General features: G+C 33.9%; 2 protein-coding genes across 2 annotated transcripts in view; both read right to left on the bottom strand.

Annotated features, from left to right (window-relative positions):
- Positions 1 to 15,499, bottom strand: part of LOC115446772 (alpha-(1,3)-fucosyltransferase C) — a 45,795-nt gene that overhangs the window by 14,226 nt on the left and 16,070 nt on the right. The window lies entirely within an intron of this gene.
- LOC115445156 lies at positions 13,232 to 14,462 on the bottom strand. Its single transcript, XM_030171363.2, has 3 exons — positions 14,342 to 14,462; positions 13,700 to 13,865; positions 13,232 to 13,422 (listed from the first exon to the last, which is right to left on the bottom strand). Exons 1-3 carry the CDS (start codon positions 14,363 to 14,365, stop codon positions 13,271 to 13,273), a joined length of 342 nt encoding a protein of 113 aa, XP_030027223.1. The 5' UTR covers positions 14,366 to 14,462; the 3' UTR covers positions 13,232 to 13,270.

Genomic DNA, 15,499 nt, shown 5'->3' with positions numbered 1-15,499 from the left:
CGGTATTCGACGCGGTTTCTAGTGAGTTTCCAAGCAATTTTCTATTAATGCGCAGGAATTAAGAATGTCGCAATGTACGAACTTACTTTACAGACAGGCTCTGTGGCGATTATTGACGGCTGATATATGGATGGATGGATTGTGAGCGAATACGCACTAGCTTCAATTTAGCTCCGTGTCTATAGAATATCTTGTTGGTGGTAGGATCAACTTGTGCATACGGTTTTAACAGGCCGGAATAATTATGTCGATTGTCGTGGGATAATCATTTTTCGGAAGCGGCGATAGCCTAGTTGGGTGTGGAACGCACTGCCGAGACAAATGTCCGCAGGTTCAAATCCCAAGGGCACACACCTCTGACTTTTCTAAAATCATGTGTGTATTCTTTGTGAATTATCGTTCGCTTTTACGGTGAAGGAAAACATCGTGAGGAAACCTGCACATCTGAGAAGTTCTCTATGGGAATTTCGAATGTGTGTGAAGTCTACCAACCCGCACTAGGCCAGCGTGATGGACTAAGGCCTAATCCCTCTCAGTAGTAGAGGAGGCCCGTGCTCAGCAGTGGGCAAGTATATAATACAGGGCTGATATTATTATTATTATTATAATCATCTTTTGACAGTCCACATTCTATTAGACCCCACTCCACTTACCACCAGATGCAGTGAATCCACTTCGCCGTGCACGTATACAAAAATAATAATATGTAATTTTATCTTCCTTCTATCTAACTTATTAATATTATAAATGTGAAAGTTTGTAAAAATGTTTGGATGTTTTTTAGAAGTAAACGTAGCAAAAACTAAACGGATTTAAATGAAATTTAGCACACGGATAAACCACGTCCAGGATTAACACTTAGGCTACTTTTTAATTGGTAATTTGCTCTCATGGGAAATTAAGGAATATTTTCTTAGATAGATGGCACTGGTGTCGTTATGAATCGCTACGTTGTATGAGTATTTTTAGCGCGAAATGTTTCAACGCGGGCGGAGTCGCGAGCAACACCTACTTAATTATAAGTAATGTATTCCTAATTCTATTACAAAACGAATAACAAGGTTTAATAAACTTAAATTGAATTTATACTGCACGGTTATTCATATTTTTGTAAACTATTACTTGACTTGTAAAAATAAGTAAATACACTTAAGTTTTATTTTTAAACATTTCATCTTCATCCTTTCCAACCATCTCTTCTCTCGTTAAAGCTCTAAATAAAGATATTTTCCTTTCTAATGAGGTAGACGTCTAGATTTGCGTTGCAGTATGCACTAATTATTTTCATGTTTCTGGAGTGGAAAATCCGTGTACATAAATGCATCTATGGATTGGTAAATTGAAATTGGCATTGGAAATAAGAGCTTGGCCGAAACTAGTGAGTTATTTCCTTTGAACACGGTTTGTATAGCTAGGAATAGCTGGTTTTAAGTATTGTCTGGCAGAATTCACTCTGATTTATGCCACATTTTTGGAGTATTTTACTGCGAAAAAGAAATTAAATAATTATTCTAAACATAAACAATTTAGGTGTCCATGATTTTATAATGTGTAGTCTGTTTTATGCTGTAACAATACTTTATATTCGTAGGTGTTCCGAATTGATTTTTTTTTTGTTTTTTTGTTACGAGGCCTTTATGTTAGATGCATGCATTATTCGTTTGAATTTAGAACTTCCTAAATCATACTTATTTTAGAATGTATTATAGTTTCGTCTTTATTTAGAACATCCTAAATCATGCTGATTTTAGAATGTATTATAGTTGAAGGAAGTCGGAAATCACGTCGCACCTTAACCCTGATAAATCTGAAGTTATGATGTCACCTTTTGCAGGCTTAGTATTCTATATTACAGTTTCCAGCTTAGCGTATTGGGTCAAACTCACACTCACGCGTTTTATCGCCAAGGAGGTAGGCACAGACGCAATTGGTGCACCCACTTTATATATATTTATAGGAGGCCATATCGGGCACAGATTCCAGACTCCGGGCTGATACTGAGTAGAAAAAACTAATATCACTTTGCCTGACCCGGGGATCGAACCCTAGATCTCAGCACTGAATACGTAACACAACTACGCCACCGAAGCTCTAACTTCAATGTAAGAAAATCTTGCACCCACTCGGTATGGTCTTTAAATTTTAATACATTTTAGATTATACTTGAGATAATTTATGTTTTTTATTCCTTGTTTAACGAGCTTTTTCGATTGTACGTCGTTTCATACATTCATTTTGATCAGTGCCAACACATTTTCCTATATACTCTTTTAATTAATTATGATATTGTTGAATATGTAATTTTGAAGGGCACATGTCCGAAGTTTTATAAAATAATAAAAAAAAAAATGTGTTTGAATTTGGGTTCAATTAGCAGTAAAAAATTACAGAAGTTTTGTTGTTCTTTGTTATTATATATACATTTCTCGATATAGATCTAGATATTATATTAATGATATATGCCCTTTTCTTTAAAAAAAATGAAATATGAAATGGAAATATCTTTAAAGAAACAAAAAATAGTATGGGTGTAACGTTATAGAGAATATCATTTTAAACATTATTGCGTAATCAAAAAATATTATTATATTTTTATTTAATTTGTTTAAAAAGTAACAATATTTCCACATCTAATTATGTCTATTATGAAGCAACAAATTGATTTGTTCGTTTAAATAGATGTCAGAAATTACACCGCTTCTGAAAATTCTTTCTTTTAAAGGAAACTAGATTATCCTTGCCTCATACTTAATTCCGGTAAGCGGGCTATCCCGCCAGTAGAAGTTAGTTTAAAAATCTCCCTTAAACAATCTTTGTAGTCAAATCTGAACTGGCACGAAGCGGAACTTTTGCCGTAAAATTAGGTATAACCTCAAGATCACTCAAAGTTGTAAGAAGAATTTATGTTTTATGGGGAAAAATTGCCGGTCGCGAGGTGCTCGCTGGCATACGAAATAACCTTCTCTATACCTTTATAAGGATACTTTAAGGCCTAGTGTTAACCAAAGTTTATTTAAATTTAGGTGAGAAGAATAAATAAGTATATATAATAATGTATAATGTATCCTCTTAGTATTAGAGAAGACCGTGTGGGGAATATTGTATACAGGATTGGTATTAATTATTGTAGTAGTTATACGGCGCTTCAGAGTGATTTTGATCCTAAATGCAGATTTGTGTATTACGTAAACATTAATTATGGAAATTCTAGAAACAAGCCCACGATATCTAGTTTCAGGATAGACTCAACGCCTCAAAGACTGTTAAACAGTGATTTATTGAATAAAAAATGGATACCAATGTCAATGCATGCTGTGATACCTTAAAATGTTGTGCATAAATAAGCCTATTACTGTTATATTTTATTGGAGCTAGTTATAATGTAACAACTACAGGTTGTCCTAATTATAAATAAATACCAATTTATTCACGTATTAGACATGAACTGTATAAAAAATGTTGAATACCATTTATTTCATCACGCCAATCCCCCAAGATAGATAGTAGTGTCAAACAAAATCACTCAGTTGCTGATTTTAATCGCGACATTTGTCGACAAAAGACTAATGGTTGTTCGGAATTGAGTTCGAACATATATTATTTCTAACGCTAAGATTATCCGAGAAGCTTGCTGTTAAGGATCTATACGTAATCCTTAATAAATGCCAATGTTTCTCTATCTGTTTGTTACGCTTTCACGGCTGAACAGCTGAACCGATTTTGATGAATTTTGATAAGGTAGTTTGAGAGTTTGGGAAGAATGAAGACTACTTTTTATCTCTTTAAAATATAAAGCGGGATTTTGATCTCGGATTTTTGTGCGGACAAAGCCACGAGCTTGTAGTTATATAAACGCCCAGGGTACTGGCCGTTAAGTCTAGTATGAGTTCTATAAATCAATATTTTTGATAGTAAGTAAATACTATTAGATTTTAATTGCATACTAAAAATAAAAAAAGCGTTATCTGCAGCGGTTATTAAACAAATATATTATAAAAGTAATTAAAAATATTATGTCCTAAGACTAGACTTAAAAAAAAAATTGTCTAAGGATAAGTTAAATTGCATAATCACGAATACGAGTGTGGAAATAACTTCTTCGGGTGTTTTCGTTACTCATAATTATTTTATAATCGTGCACGAATTATTCGCCAATGGTCTAAATGAGACATAAATTGTAATAAATAATAAAATTAAATATCACGTAATACGTTTCATCTACTTTAATGTTCTTTTAATCTACTAGCGTAATGCGGAAAGGTTTATGTATGTATGTATCTACACCCTATCTTTTTTATATTCCATTCTAGCGTTGCTTCTAGTGTATCAATTTTCACAAATTAAGTCCATCGATTCGTTTTTACTGTATTATAGTTATTAGTTGTTATAGGCTACAGACTGCATGTTTTGACTTTCCTGGCGTTGATATTTTAATTATTTTCTCTCACTAGATGGGATCCAAATCATCATAGCCGACAAGCGCATTTGGATGATATATATTTGACTACAAATTTAACAATAGTTCAACTTATATAGGATAATATAAGAATAAGCCCATTTATTCTGAACTCTTTGTTAGAACATAAAGAAATTGAGGTCCTATAAAATGTCCCGCAGTTCAGCGTGCCTTTGGCATAGGCGTCCTCTAACGCTTTCCACTGAGTTCATACGCTGCCCTTCTCTAATGTTGTCCAGCCGTGAGTTTTAGATTGTCCTAAACAATAATATAAAGGATAACTAAATATATCTTATGAACATTGATTAAAATGACTCAGACGACACAATATTTTATAAAACATCTAACTCAAACATAAGCAATTTGTATAACGTTGGATAGTGTAGTCTATCCATACACAAACTCAAACAAAATTCCAATAAAAGCTATCAAGACTTATTAAGTTAGGTTGCATCGAGCTAACTTGTGGTACCGACGTAAATCAATTACGAAACGCAACGTTAAATAGTTGGCCGATATTGCGCGGGAACTATGTGCGAAAATTATATCAGGCGAATGGGTGGGTAGTGGAATAACGAGGATGGCCGGCCCCGGCCGCGATATTGCATATTTCACCACAACTCTATCATAAGTGGTGTTCGTACTTGGAACGTTTTTTGAAAAGCTATCGTAAATTAATTGAATGCGTAAGTGAAATATTATCATTTACTTATATATATATAAAAACGAATCCCTATTTACTTGGTCACGCGTGAACGGCTGGACCGATTTCACTGTTTTTTTTGTTGTATTTGTTATTGTCAGGAGAAAGATCTTATGAAAGGAAAAATTCAAAAAATTGCGAAAAAAATTGAAAAATTAGAAAATTTAAGAAAACTTAACGAAAATATTAATTTTAGAGAACTGTCAATTGTTTGAAATAATTGTCAGCGATTGATAGAATGCGCGCTGCAAATTCATAGTTAAGGTTATAGCTTAAGGTCCATTTTTCATACATTTTGTTTCACCTTTAATCTGGGTAACTAAACGAGTATTGACAAGTAAAGAATTTAAATTCACGTCTAGTTAGTGATTAGTTCTCGCAGTTGAAAGAAAAACGTAAAAATAATTAATATGCATGGATATTTCGGCTTTTAAAATTTCGTCGTATTGTAATTTTCGTCAAAATGTATGAAAAATTGACCTTAAGCTATAACCTTAAGACAGGACAATGTCTCTCGGATCATCTAATAATGTATAATTATGTTCCCGGGATAAAAAGTAATAGCAATCAAGAATAATGCTTCTATTAGCGAAAAAAAGCAAAATCGGTATAATAGATCTTGGGATTAGCGCGTTCAAACAAACAAACAAATTTTTCAGCTTTATATAACGGAGATCAAGGGAATTATCGCCTTCATAATGCGAGACATTGTGTATTTTTTTGTAAAACAGACGAGGGTTTATCTCTGGCGGAGTCTAGACACCATCATGTTGAACACCTGATGGAAAACCATCAAGCATATGGTTTTATTTCTTCACTGAGAACGGTTTATATTATAATGTGCAATGAGTATTCATGTGTTTAGTTGCAACCTCCGTGCATTGTGAAGTTTGCTTTTAATGGCAGTTTGAATATCGAACGCCTTTGAAAAATAATATGGCGTCTAGTTCATATGGCGGGAGTATTGGAACGAGAATGGAGTCATTAGGTATTTGTATTGTAAAATGCATATTGTATTTGATTGTAATAAAGGTGGAAGTACATGGACTGGATTCTTACACCCGCTGTTTTGATATTGTTTTTTATAAGTAGAAGCGTAATGATTGTAACTAAATTGTACGTCTAGTGAATTTTATTTTGTTGCTTGCGTTACTCACGGAAACCCCACATGCTATGCATAGGTGAACCCACTGATGATTATAATATACATATATTGGTATCTACTGCCTTCGCCTAAGACTCCGCCCGTGTTAAAGTTTTCCCGGATAAATATTTTCGCAAGATAATAAGTAGGCTATAGCATTCAAGAGTAACAAATTTTTAGCTTTCCATATTAGTGTAGATTATTTATGTAAATACATTAGCACGATTTATGACATTCGTATTCGTAAAAATAGTTTTGTATATGTTTGTCAAGAAAACAATATAATTATGAAAGTACAGTATAATTATTTTGTCTTCGTCGGCTACAACAAATCAATAAAGTTTGTACAAGACGAAGTCCTGGAAATAGATAATCGCGAGATTATTTAATTACATTTTTTTTGTATTAATTTAAATTCACGTCTAGTTAGTGATTTGTTCTCGCAGTTGAAAGAAAAACGTAAAAATAATTAATAATCATAGATATTTCTGCCTTTAAAATTTCGTCATATTAAATTTTAAAGGCCGAAATATCCATGATTATTAATTATTTTTACGTTTTTCTTTCAACTGCGAGAACAAATCACTAACTAGACGTGAATTTAAATTCTTTACTTGCCAATACTTGTTTAGTTACCCAGATTAAAGGTGAAACAAAATGTATGAAAATGGACCTTGAGGTATCGCCTTAAGCCAAACTATGCACCTTGCTTCATAAACAAAATACACCGATGGATATTTTTCGTATAATTTCGAAATTCAGGAAATGCCAACCCTACTTCCCAACATAAACATGTAGTGGCGGTGATTCAACAAATCCGCTCGTGTACCGCTTGTACCAGGGAAATCACTTAGTATATGACAAATAGTCTCCGAGTGACATGCTTTCAGGGTACATAATCATACTGCGGAGGGAGCGACACCCCTAAATGTATTCCATTCAAGTTTTTGTCACTGAATTGAGTGGATTTTTAATGCACATTTTTATAGACGAAAATTATGTGTATTTATTTATTGGATGATATAAAATGTAACTGCAATGCCTAGTTCGTAGTGGAATGGACTGTCGAGACGAATGTCCGCTGATTCAAAACTCAAGGGCACGCACTTATGACCTTTCCAAAGTTCTTACGTCTTATATCTTTATCAATTATAGAAGAAAAACACTGTGGGGAAACCTGCATATCTGAGAAGTTCTTGATAATTATGAGGGTATGTGAAGTCTGTCAACCCGCACTAGGCCATTGTGGTTGGCTAAGGCTTAATCCAAGTAAGTAGAGGAGACTCGTGCCCAGCAGTGGGAGAGTATATAATACAGGTCTAATGTTATTATTATTCGTCTTACGCTTTATAAAGTTACTGCATTTAATTAGTACGAAACGGTTATGTCAAAAATTTATTTCTTTTCCGTCTCCGGGTTGTAGGTAAACAACATTTTTATAATGTTATATGAAACCACTTCTTTTATGTATGTGTTAGTTTGAAAAAGAAACAATTTATTACAAAGAATTTGCATAGACACGTTATAATAATAATAATTTTTACAATATCATATAATCAAGCAACTATAGTCAAAAGTACAAAAAGAAATTTAAAAAAAAATAAACGTTCTGACCAAAGTTCTAAATTCAAAATCATATCGATATACTCACATTAATACCTCAAATAAAAATTCAAATATGGAACGTAGGATTACAATACAAAGAGTAGTGTTCACGTCGCTAATCTCACACGTATAGTGGGATTGCGAGTGGAGCAAAGGCGGGGTGATCGATAGACTTAACGAAACTCCGTGGTGGGTTTCGAAAAGTTCATTCATTTCGCCTCGCCTCTCTGGCGCTGACCACCTACACACAAAATAAAGGTACAGAAGGGTTAACTAGATAAAAACGAAACTATTGTAATAGTGAAAATTTATAACTGATATATATAATTGTAATTATTACAAGGGTAATCGGGTTTTTATAATATTATGTCCTTGCTGTTTAGTACCTCAAAAGTTAATTATATTATCATGAATTATCCAGAGAACTTGAGGTCAATACATCACTTAAATTTGTAATTTTTTTCGTACATAAAAGTTGTCTTCAATATCTATTATTTCAAGTCAATTGATTATTAGTTTATTTACATTATTTTATTACATACTGACAATTGAATCATCTGTAGCTCGTGTTTTATGACCGCAAGCAGATTAAACTTAGTACACAATAAAAATGTATAGAATGTAGACAAAATACGGAAATCTGAGGCTTTAATGCCCCATGTACAGGCGCCCAATCTGCTTCATTGTTCAAAACAAATACATTGTTACGTGACTTTTGTTTTGTTGAATGTGCGATAAAAATGGCGGTACAATCGGATTTATGTTCATGATATCGAACATCATTTTAATTATATATTACCATTAGATTTATAAGTTTATTTTTGTTATATTTAAGGAAATGTTTTGATTTGTATTACAATTGAATTAATTATTAAGAGTGTGCTAATGATGAGAGGTAATTTATTTATTTGAACAGTCAACAAAACCATACATAGTTTTTTTAATAATTCAGTAATTGCTGCAGTGCTGTTTTAATTACAGGCTGTCACAGCAAGAACATAATATTAAGACATAACAATAAATAATTGGCTGCACCTTAAGTGCAGTATATTCTAAATATAAGACTGAATATAAAACTAGATTTAGGTTGCAACAAGCGAGTTCAATATTTTCTTTTTGAAGATAGGAAGCGAGTCATTAAATATGTCAATACAATCAGATTTTTATACAATTCGGTTATATAATCTGGATAAACGAGGGACAGGCGAGGTTATGACTTTAACTTCTAATATCTGAATTGACAAGATAATTTCAATAAATAAGTTTTATTGCCAACATCTAACGCTCAAACAAAGGCGGATTCATATCCAAATTTCGACCATCACAATGCCTTGACACTAATTATTCCAGTCAATGTTAAAACGCCTCGCACTCACAAGGACACTGTCCACATCGTTCGGAATTAGATAAATAACAAGTTGAAAGTTTGTTACAGTTGGTCGGTCCCTTTTTCGGCGTAACCTCGTGCGCCCTAACTAGCTAACTTGCCACTAAACTGGCTTTGTCTATTCCTGTTTACTTTCTTTTGTGTTCGGCTAAAAGTTTCCTGGTTAGATGTGGGATTTGGGTTCGGTATGTTGACTAATTAACCGTTTGAATTCTTCATGTTGAGGCGATTTCGGATATCTACAGGGTCATTTTGACATTGCGTTACTAAATCAAACCATATACTCGTCTTTACCTTTGCTGACATTGTGCCAAAAATCATCCATTAATAACTAATATTTTCACGAAAACTCCTGGTTTTAGTTTTCTTATTTTTCGATCATTTTGTAGTTGAATGCGAACATGGCGTGTGCGTGAGTGTATTTCTATTACTTCCATTAGCTGTTTCCACGTCTAAATCACTTAAATATTGTGCAACAGCGTATAACAAAGAGATAATTTACTTTCTTTGTCTTAAAAACTAATAATGTTAGACAACGGACCGTTATCTCAAAGGTTGCGCTTTTAAATAATTATAGCACATGGGGGCAGTGTCGCCGCAAACCATTCCAAATAAAAATATTCTCTTCGTGGTGTTGTTGAGCTGTATTTTGCGGTTCGATGGCTATCTGTATTACTTTTGGGGGTTAAACATTAATATTAACAATTAAGCACTGCTTTCTTTATTAGCGGCGTATGAAATAATTTGACAATAACGTTAATTATTAATTGGTAATGTTTATCAAAGACCCCGAAAATATTACAATGAAAGTAAATTAGTGATTTTTTTTCCGACAAACTACTTCATTAAATTAGTATTCATATATACACCCCGAAAGTACTGCAAGGAAACCAAATTTGTGATTTTTTACGACAAACTACTTCATTAAAGTATTGATATATTCACAATGTCTCAAACTTCATAGTATTCTTGCTTTCTTTAAAATTAACAAAGCCACAAACAAAATCAATACAGATTTATAAAACCATAAGTTAAAGTACATAAGTTTCAGTTTGAACTCATTTCGACAATTTCAGTAATAATATCTATCCAACAATATTGGAAGTGCATTTGCAAGATGATTCCGACGGTAGTTAGGCTGTTGGCACTCCGCCAGAGATAGCGTCTTATGAGTCTCCGATACTGTTTCAAATATTTACATTATTCTAATATTACGACTGGTATTTTGTTTTTGTGCAAATACAATTCTCGCGTATACTATCTTGTTTTTATGTGTGTGTGGTCTGTGAGATTTGTGAAAATATTACTTGGTAGCAGTCAAGAAATCCTTTGTCGTTTTCATCACTCTTGACAGAGATATTTTGAATTTTTTTATTGGTTTGTATGACGAGACGAGTCCGTCCGCGTGATGGTAAGCGATACGCCCGCCCATAAAGACTAGAAACACTATCCAACACCTTGAATCACAAAGTATTGTTTGGTATTCCACTGCGCTCGCCATCCTGAGATATGAGATGTTAAGTCTTATTATCTCCAGAGTGGTCGAAGTCATGTATGAGGTGATTATTGAACTGATATTTTCGAGATGCGTTGCGATATCCCTCGATATTCGGAATGGAAGAATTCGTTGATAGACGAGTGCGGCATGGATTTAATTAGGTCTGTCTAGCTTGTAGGTCTACTAAAATTCAGATGAAATTAGGTTAATAATAATTGTCGTTGGTATATTAGAGCTATTTCGAGTTATCTAAAAGTCTTTGCTTATCCGCGTGTAATTCAGTAATAGGTGAAGTAAGTTTTGCTATTGTGACATAATTTTTTCGGGAAGATGGTTGCTTTTATTTTAAAAAGACTTAACATACATTTTTCTTTAACCGGCCTATACTGTCACAAACCCAAGCTTTGTTATTTTTATATAAAAAAATTTAAACAATTATTTCTTTTCCAACTCGGGAATCAAAGCGTCACGGATCATAGAAGTACGCTGTCACCTATAAGTGTCAATGCATAATTGGTGGTTTATAGCAGTTTAATAATCAAACTATATGTGGTTGACCTCTGCCTATTTCTAAAAGGAAAAGCGGCGTAATGTTATTTTATGTTATGTTACTATTTAGGTATGATACAAATACCTTTTTTTAATACATCGTATTCATAGACAATACATTAAAAACCCATTTTTAGGAACAAATATTTGTGCATAAAATGATACATTTGGCGAACACTTTAGAGCGCGAACTATCAGACACCGCGCCAACGACATTCAAAATGGCGCCTGCGATAAGATAGCGCGGTATTAAGTGAAAAATTTGTAAACACCTATACTGAACTTACATTACTCGGGAGTAAATAGTCTAACCAACTAAACCATATAAGGTTAAATTACTTTTAATTACATTTGTACAGTAGCATATTTAGCAATGACGTGAACTAATTACTCTGGATTTGAAAAATACCATTATCATGATTTCGTTTTACTCAGCGACATCTACAAAGAGATATAATCAGCGGGGTAACATCGCACATTGGCTTTAGATAGAGATCATCGGTTGCCTTTAATTTCGAAGAGCTTTGAGCCGATATGACATTTACTGTCGAACACTGTAATTTTTTAAATATACAATGATAATATTAAGATAATTATCGATAGGAAGTATCACATCCCAATTTTTATTTGTTTTTTATTAACGTTCATTTTTGAAAAGCAAAGCTATGCTGCCTCTGATATCATGCACAGCGTCGTCGAGCGTAAAAATAATTAACTGTATAATAGAATAGCGGCGATAGCCTAGTTGGGTGTGGAAAGGACTGTCGAATGAATGTCCGCAGGTTCAAAATCTGTGGACACATATCTCTGAGTTTTCTAAATTATGTGTGTAATATAATATAATATCAGCCCTGTATTATATACTGTCCCACTGTTGGGCACGGGCCTCCTCTACTACTGAGAAGGAATAGGTCTTAGTCCACCACGCTGGCCTAGTGCGGGTTGGTAGACTTCACACGCCTTCGATAATTCCTATAGAGAATTTCTCAGGTATGCAGGTTTCCTTACGATGTTTTCCTTCACCGTTAAAGCAAGCCACAATTCACAAAGAATACACACCAAATTAATTTTTATTTTTTAGAAATGTCAGAGGTGTGTGCCCTTGGGATTTGAACCTGCGGACATTCGTCTCGGCAGTCCGTTCCACAACCAACTAGGCTATTGCTGCTTTTTATGTGTGTATTCCTTGTGAATTATCGCTTGCGTTAACGGTGAAGGGAAACATTGTGAGAAAACCTGCATAACTGTGAAGTACTCTATAAGAATTTCGGGGATATGTGAAATCTACCAATCCGCATTGAACCAGCGTGGTGGACTAAGGTCTCATCCCTCTCAGTAATAGAGTCGAACCGTGCCCAGCTGTGGGACAGTATATAATACAGAGTTAATATTGTTATTAAATAAAAGATAGCACCAAATTCCAAAATCGCACCTAGCAATTACAATTTAACTGTCCAATTAAAATTAGGCAGAAGTTAAGAGATTCAGTTTCTCGTAATTACGCAAAATAATGAACCTATCGGTGCTGTGTTACGTATAATTAAAATAATAATTTCATACATTCCGATGATATTATTGCCATTACTTTGTTATAGGAAGGAACTGTTTTAACGGTAAGTGTTATGTTAATTTATTAATTACTAGTTGACCCGACAGACGTTGTCTCGTCTTAACTATGAATTTGCAGCGCGCATTATAGCAATCGCTGAAATTAACTTTTCTTAAATTTTCTAACGTTCCGCTCAACTTCCTTAATTTTTTTTTTCATAAGATCTTTCTCCTGACAATAACAAACACAACAAAAAAAATGTGTAATCGGTCCAGCCGTTCACGCGTGATGGCGTGACCAAGGGAAATAGGGATTCATTATTATATATATAGATTAATTATTTTGTTACAATTACTTTATTCTTAGTTTATTTTAGTGATTATTTTTCTTTAAAAAATACACCGCCAAGTCTCCGAAAACTTGTTTTGACAACGTCGAATGCTCCGTCGGCCATGTCGTATGTGCCACTTGCAATTGTTTTCACCCCAGATGTACCCTTGTTGACACCACCGTAGAGTTTTAGCCCAGCGCCTGTTCAAGTAATCGAAATTCACGTATTTTTTAAAGGTTTTCTACTAATTGGAATTTGTGTTGGGAATAATGACGCTTTTAAAAACATTTGGATGGTGTCGCGAGAAAAAGTTAGCTAATTATAGATAGTAGCCTTTCAACACTAGCTTTTACCAGCGGTATCACCCGCGTAAATATGTTTTCAGTTCAGTAGTTCCAGTGATTAACCCCTACAAACTTCCAACCAAACAAACTCACAAACTTATCCTCTTTATAATATTAGTACAGATATACTAACCTAAGAATGGTATTAACATTTTGCCGGCATAGAAACTCAAACCCGACTGGTCTGAATTTTTCCTATCACGAATACGTTGTGGTGTTCTTCGTACGGTACTTTTTGGTTGAGATGCTAATGTTGATGATTCCTCGGATGATACCATTAGTATAGAAGTGAAGAATATCTGCAAAAGGAAATTATTTTCGGTTTAAAATGCCTCGGTGGCGATGTTGTATTGCGTACGCGATACGATCAACGTTCTGCGGCTCAACGTGATATTGGGGTCTACTCATTAATAGCTCTGCGTCTGGGATTTGTGCTCGATATGGCGTTATGCTCGCCTTTTATCATAGGACGGAACATATGGCAAAAAGCCCTGGATGCTCTGCTTACCGCTGCATATATAAAGGAGTGATGCGTGTTTTTTTAGGTCATTTAAAAATCTCGGGAGGAAAATGGCGATCATTAGTTTCTGTCTTAAAAAATATGTTATAATTTTTTAATAAATATTTAATAACAAAATATACCAAGATAATAAATATACTCGTATTAAAAGTTTAGTTTGCTGGATCACTTTGGCATGCCCGAATAGAAAAAAGAAATAAGTAAAATATACCAACTACTACTACTATTATTAACAATTAAATAAAATATACTCACCGTGAAAGAAAACAATGGCCACATTGTTAAATGGATTTAACACTGCACTATGTTAAAGTAAAACTGAAGTTTAATCAATTTGTGTGATTGGTCATGGCGTGTCAATGTTTGGCGCGTTATTAGAATATTAGCACTTATAAATTATAAATGGTGTGTATAAAATAGCATTTAATAATAAACGCCATAAACCGCAACTGTAACGTAGTAAAGACTTTAAAATTAATTAATATTTTTTTTATTACGTTGAGATTTCAAGAAAAATAAGTTAAGTTTTTTATTTTTTTTAGTGATCTACACAGTAGTGTAGATTCAATTATATAATATTTATAATCTACTACTATAGATTATCTATAATAATAGATTATAAATATTTTATAATTGTATATATATTTTTTTATTTTATATACGCTCGAATAGCCACCACCGTACACAAGGTGTTAAAACCCGTCATAGTGGCACATGTGTGTCGTGTTCCGGGTTCAGCCTGTGTTTATCCGGTTTCAACGGGCCGGCATAATTGTGTCGACTGCCGAGTACTAATCATCTCTCGTCAGACGACACTCTATTGGATCCCACTCCACTTACCATCAGGTGCAGCGGGGTCCATGATCATTTAAAAAAAAATGCTATGTGTTATTTTATGCAGGGTTCACTAAATGACATTTTTTGGCGACTATATAATATATTTATCGTATACATAGAAAAATAACAAAGGCCACCAAACAACAGTCACACAGAAAAATTACAAAGTAATATTATTTACTCGTCATTCAAGCATTAAAAGAGCAAAAGATAAGTGAACAGCAAAACTGAGCACACAACGCGGACACATCCCGAATGAATGGTTGGTACGTTTTTTTTCAATGTACCCGCAAAGCGCATTCGGCCGCGTGTCTATTCTTCATTTAATTTACATTTGAGCGGTCGTACGCCGCCTCCACTCGCTTTGTTGTTCGGCATGAACCTGCATGTCCTTTAAAAATATTACTATTTTTTGGTTGCGGCTCTGATTCTCTGTATCATGTATTGTAGTTTATACTTTAAACTGACTTTGATAAGAGTAACACCAGTTTCTTGCCCATTCTTTGCTGAGAGTAGCTCTCCGAACTGGCAGAGTTAATGTTGATGGAATTTAAATAATGTATAATATTAAAATCC

Source organism: Manduca sexta, chromosome 7, assembly GCF_014839805.1.
Source record: "Manduca sexta isolate Smith_Timp_Sample1 chromosome 7, JHU_Msex_v1.0, whole genome shotgun sequence".
Taxonomy (NCBI): Eukaryota; Metazoa; Arthropoda; class Insecta; order Lepidoptera; family Sphingidae; genus Manduca; species Manduca sexta.
The sequence above is the reverse complement of the archived record's forward strand: the minus strand, read 5'-3'. Positions and strand labels throughout refer to the sequence as shown.